The sequence below is a fragment of the Cornus florida genome, unplaced genomic scaffold (genome assembly GCF_030987335.1).
Source record: "Cornus florida cultivar Cherokee Brave unplaced genomic scaffold, ASM3098733v1 CherokeeBrave_3.0.0_Hap2_Chr10, whole genome shotgun sequence".
Lineage (NCBI taxonomy): Eukaryota > Viridiplantae > Streptophyta > Magnoliopsida > Cornales > Cornaceae > Cornus > Cornus florida.
The window spans coordinates 71,774,652-71,780,780 of NW_026775580.1; the positions used below are offsets into that span (position 1 = coordinate 71,774,652).

The following is a 6,129-nucleotide window of genomic DNA, read 5'->3' on the forward strand; positions in this document are numbered from 1 at the left end:
AAAAAAAAAAAAAATTCACCCCACCACAAGACAACAAAATTCTCATCCATAAATTTTTCAATACTGACCAAGAAAATCATAATTAATTCGAACTCAAACAAAGAAAAAGCAAACATATCCATATATATATATATGTTCTCTTTTCAATATTTCCTAGTTCAATGGGTGTTACCAATATATATACTCATCTAGAACACAAACAATGATATATAATGGCATGCAAATAAAGGGTTATTGTTAGAAGAAAAAGAGAACAGCCTTGTACTCTAGAGAGATCCAAAAACAATGAGTGAGTAGTAGTAGTACTTCAATTTTTTAAGGTCTTGGTGGTGGGAAGAATTGCGTACCCGCCATGAAAGCACTGATTGGAGCTGGATATACAGATTGATCAATGTATGTGACAGCTGGATTAGTGGCGGTGGCCGTGGCCGCCGCTGAGGCAGCAGCCATGAGGTTAAATTGTTGAGCTCCACCGCCGGAGGAGCTCTCACCGCCTGCGGTGTAACCACTTTCCAGGCCTTGATCATAGAGAATTCCCTTGAAAACATGGCCTCCAATGTTCACAGCCGTCTGATACGCATACTGCTCATCAGCCTCCTCCATTCCGCTCACTCTTACGCAGCGAAAAACCGCCGGAGAACTCAACTCAGCCGGAAAGTGACCCACTTCTAACCCTAAAATCATCAAAAGATAGATTTCAAAGCAAAATATAGACTTTTGAAAAAGAAAAAAAAAAAACTTTAATCACAAATGATAAAAACAAAAGCATTATTTCTTCGTGCAAGTACTAATTCCTTGGACCATTTCGTCAGTTTTACTCACCAACAGTAGGAGAAGAAAAAGGAAGAGAAAAACAAAAGAAAAAGCATGTGAGAGTAGGTGACTATGAAACTAGTCATCATCTGGACTTCATTGTTCATCACACACCCAAACAATATAATGGTCTAGTTTTTGTTGGGTAGCAAGTAAGAGTGTTAATATTCATACAAAATCCACAAAAATTTCTTTCTATAAATTTTTTTTCTTTTCAAAATTGTGTGTGTGTGTTTTTGAAGTACTACTGTGTGTGATGAAACTGCAACATTACCTGATGTGGTAGTTGGAATCTCTCTCTGCCTTTTGGGATTCTCTCCATGAGCTGATCTCTGCAGACTAAACTGATGTTGTTGCTGCTGCGGTGGTTGATTTGGTTGCTGTTGATGATGAAATTGTAAAGCAGTGAGTTGTTGCTGCTGCTGCTGCCTTTCACGCCTTTTTGCAGCAGGAACCCAAGTGCTCTTGACATGGGTGTGACACTGAAACCCTCGGCTCTTACAACAAGTCCTGCACCTCATGTGCACACAGTCTTTCTTCGCTTGGTTTCCACAGTCTTGACAATTCATACCTTCACCTTCTTCTTGTCTTGTCACAACGAACCCTGATCTATACCACTCATCACAACCACTATTGATTAATATTCTCCTTCTACTCGGACTCACCATTGAGTACTGCGCCAAACTCAGTGCACGAAACTCCCGTCATTTCAAAGTTCAATAGAGAGGTGAGATCCTTAATTAACTCTACATATGTTGTTTCTTTGTTTCCAACCCTTTTTTTTTGTAGATCGATCTGTTTGTTTCTGCTCAGAAACAAGCAAATTGTAGTGTGTTCTTGTTGGTTTGACACATTTATTACATCTAAAATTTGAGATTCACCTCAATTTTGAGATGCAAGGCATGGTAGAAGATGGGTTTTGAGGGAATTAATGAGAGGTGTGGTTGTGATTTGGACTAGTGGGTGTGTTGGTGGGTGGGATGGTTTGACCTTTGAAGAGTATATGGTGTGGGTTTTTATGTGTGAGTGATGAGTTTGTTTCTGTTTTTGGGTTCTGTTCGCAGCTTTTTTTGAGGGTGGGGGGCACAGTTTTGGAATTATTTTAGGGCAAAAGATGATCTTCTATCCTTCTCTTCTTGATTTCTTCCCCCTCAATTCTCTATCTTTGTTTGATGCATTAAAGTCGTTGCTCTGCAACGCCGCCATGGACACTGTCACACCCCCTCCCCCTCCTGCAGCCTCAATTTAATTAATTAAGACAACCAACACTTCCCCTCACCACTCACTCTCTCTCTCTCTCACACACACACACACACACACTCACACTCACACAGTGACTTTCTCACTCCAGAATTCATTCCGCCTTGTGCACATTTTAGAACTTCTCAACAGTTACTCCAGGCAGTGGGTAATAAATTAATCTTTGAATCACAGCCGTTGCATGTCAATCACGGTTAGTATGTGTCCATTTGTCCTTGCACCGGAAAATAAGCTATACTTTTTCTGACCCTTCCTGTAATTAAGTTTGCTTTATGTTATTTCATTGTAGCAAGAATCTACCCAAAGTGGAAAATTCAACCTTACACGCGTTTGGAATGATTTTCGTAACAAACCAATCAATAATTGTGGTTTTTTAATCAGACGGCCATAAGTGTGCCTTTTTTTTGTGAAATTATTGGACACCTCCTATCAATATACCGATAAATCAAGAGATAACTTAATGACAAGAGTCTTATCTTACTTTTTAGAGGTTCGAAATTCACATTCTCTTTTGATTACTTCAAAAAATTTTTTTTGATGATTGTCATATGCATTTGGAACAGGAGGATGTATGTGCCCGATAATAAATTATGGAGTATTCTAAGATGCTTCGGACGCTTAAAAACTAAATTACACTTACGAAAATCGAACCCACTATCTTTCAAATTGATAAAAAAAAAAAATAAATAAATACAAAATACAAAATGTTACAACATAGTGTTAACTCAATCATATTTGGAGTAAAATTGGGTAAGTGTCATAATCATTATTTTTTAATTATTTTTTTAAAAATTAAATTTTATGATTGATGCTGTTTTGTAAGCATAGTAGTTAAAAGGAAATGTGTATTGTTTTGAGGTCAACCGCCTTTGATAACAACAGGAATGATGTAACATGCGCCGAAGAGAGGTTTACCCGAAAAAAAGAAAGATGTGCTACTAATAATAAGAACACTAAAGTAGGACTCTAAAACATATAGATGATGATTCAACATTAGGTTGTATAGGGTAGGAGTATTTAGTTTCTGAAACCCTAATGGTTTCGAATTTGGGGGACATCATCAAAGTTTGATATTAGTCAAATATTTTCTTGTACTACGACTTTAGCCAGCTTATTTTTAGTTATATTTATATATATAATTCTTATTGTAATTTATTACTTGGGTTTGGTTCCTCCTAATTTCTTAACTTTTTAATTGTATTCAAATTCAAGTTAGGGTAGCTCCTTTTTATGATATAGCTTGGTTTATTCATAATAAACGCTGAAACTTCTCAATTAATGGGAACAAACTAGGTGATAAGTTTTGGTGCTCTTTATATAATCCATGTATTTTGATCTGATGAATATTGGCTAAAATAATCATATATATATATACTAGTGAATAAAATCTCAGTTCTTTCTGTCAAATATGGATTAACAACATGCAACAGGAAGATTATGAAAAATTTCTAAACAGGCGAAACAAAATGAATGTAATTGAATTAAGACAAGTCAATATAAATTCATGAAAAGTTATAATCAAACTATTAACAATCTTGATTGTGTTTTCATCCATTGTTCAAAAAGTTTGAATTAATTTTATTGAAGAAAAAATGGCTGCAAATGCTTATTTATGTCTACATTGGATTAAAAAAAAAAAAAAAAAAAAGGGTTTGTCCTAAAAATCGTGTTTTGAATTAGATTGGATGTACTTTAATTAGTAGTTGTTGAAAGACAGAAAATACTTTGTAACTTGTCCAAAAAAAATTTACTTTCTATCACATGCATACTCATAAATTCTCAGTGTTTATTAACGGGTAAATATTCTAGCGATATTAGATTCCTATTTCTCAAAGAGAGGTCAAGTATTCGCGCCTTAATGAAGATGTGAATGTGTAAGTAATAATACCAATTAAGAAAAAAAAAAAAAAAAAAATCCGAATGCTCAAGCAATATTCAATAATTCTCAATCTAGATTTATAAAACTTTCATCATGTAACTAATAGTTTCTTCTATAAATATTGTTTTAAACACCAATTTTTTTGTATGTTTATCATGGCAAGACAACTACAAATATTAAGAATGCCACCTTTTGTACAATATCTAATTTGTCCATTTAGTTTTAAATTGAAGAAAAAATAGTTAGAATAGTTAAAATCGGTAGACACGATCTTCAATTTTATTTTTATAAAGTCAACTTCATATAAAATACATACACATGCAATGTATGCATTATATTTCTGTTTCTCTAATTTATATTCATTTGCATAGCAAGGTCTACTACAACACCCATTAACTAAATAATGTCAAATACAATCCTTAAATCATTATTCCTATTTAAATTCAACTTTTATAAAATTTAAAATGACTCGAGACTTGATGGACTTTGTTATGTGTTTAATATATATATTTTTTATTTTTTCGAAATGGTTGGATACACAATATATATATTCCCTCCGCTCTATATTAGTAGTCCATTTTTTTTTTTTTACATGTTCTAAATTAGTTGTCTTCTTTGAAAAATCAAAACAAATAAATTATATATTTTCATAATTGTCTTTTATCTTTTTAAAAAATTTTACACTTTGTAATTATATATGTTTAAATTAGAAGAGATAAATTGATAATTTTAGAAAGTGACAATATCTCTTTAAAAATTCCTATTTTTAAAAATGAATCTATAATGTATGACAGAGGGAGTATATGCCTAATCAAACACGTGAGAGTCAATTAGTGGGTAAGATTAAGTTAAATATTGAATTATATGAACAGTACGGACAATCAGTGGCCCAAACATCCAAAATGGAGCCGTACGATGGCATTGACAAAAATTGTATTAATCCAAAAGTCATGGAATTAAGAATAATAATTGTAATGTAACGTGACAAGCAATAATACGGACCGAAATTCAATGCCCGTTTTATCTTTTAGGGGCCCGAGGCCCAAACGTCTTTCTTCTTTTACTATTTGACTCTCCAGAGACTGGATCTTTCTACTTTTTTTTTTTTTTTTTTTTTATATATAAATATTTTTTTTTTAACATTTGTTTTATTTTTTATTTTTGAATAACTATGGAAGGAAAAAGAATCACTAACCTTGTGGTACCACACAATGGCCGCTTTTTTTTTTTTTTTCTTTCATATATGAATAAAATATATATATATTAAAAGACAATGAAAGAGTTCTAAATACATAGAATTATAGAATTTTTTTTTTAGAAGAATGATTAAAAAAGGAAAAGAAAATTAAAAGAATAGAATGGGATAAAGAAGGAAAAAAAATTGTTTTTATTTTTTTATTATTATTTTTTTCAATTATATTTGAAAGGATAGAAAAGAAGAAGCAAAGAGAAAATACTACCCTTTTTCCTCTGTTTTGTTTTCTGCTCTCCTTTTCTATTGGATGATGTAACTCTCTTTCCACCCCTTCATTCTTTCCTTCTAGACAGTGGGTATAAAACTTTGACACAGGTTCATTTCAATTTTTTTTCCCCCTGGTGAAAGGTGAATATAATATAAGTATAAAAGAAAAAAGAAAAAAGAAAAAAGAAAAAAGAAGGAAAAATTATTGGGAGGCACATGGGCATACTTAGCATGGACTTGCCTCAATATAATATGTTGTTAATGAGTTATTAATTTATTTGGCCCTAATCAAGCGCTATATAGCTTAACGATACTTTTTAACCTTTTAAAGTAAAAAAATGTGAGGGTTGGAAACTTATGTTTCTTATATAATAATAGAATGGAATGTAAATAGAAATAGAATGAGAATGACTTATTGTTTGGTTGTAAATATAGAACATATAGGAATAGAATGATAATAACCATTCTAGTGTTTGGCTGAACTAATTTCAAATTGAATTTCTCCAAAATACTACTCTTAGTAACAAATAAATTAAATTTGTAGTTGGCTTTAAAAAATATATATATTTATTTTATTAAAAAAAAAACATTCTTTTATAATTTTTTAAAAAGAAATGATGTCAGTGGTACACGGTGGTGACATTAGAAGTAGAGGTGGAAAGCAATAGTGGCGTAGATGGTGGTGTTAGAAGGTGACGACGGTGGTGGCGGCGAT

At 32.2% G+C, this 6,129-nt stretch overlaps 1 protein-coding gene across 1 annotated transcript; it reads right to left on the minus strand.

Annotated features, from left to right (window-relative positions):
- Positions 1–315: 315 nt before the first annotated feature.
- LOC132279216 (protein EXPRESSION OF TERPENOIDS 1-like) lies at positions 316–1,958 on the minus strand. Its single transcript, XM_059781143.1, has 2 exons — positions 1,088–1,958; positions 316–674 (listed from the first exon to the last, which is right to left on the minus strand). Exons 1-2 carry the CDS (start codon positions 1,479–1,481, stop codon positions 316–318), a joined length of 753 nt encoding a protein of 250 aa, XP_059637126.1. The 5' UTR covers positions 1,482–1,958.
- Positions 1,959–6,129: the final 4,171 nt, after the last annotated feature.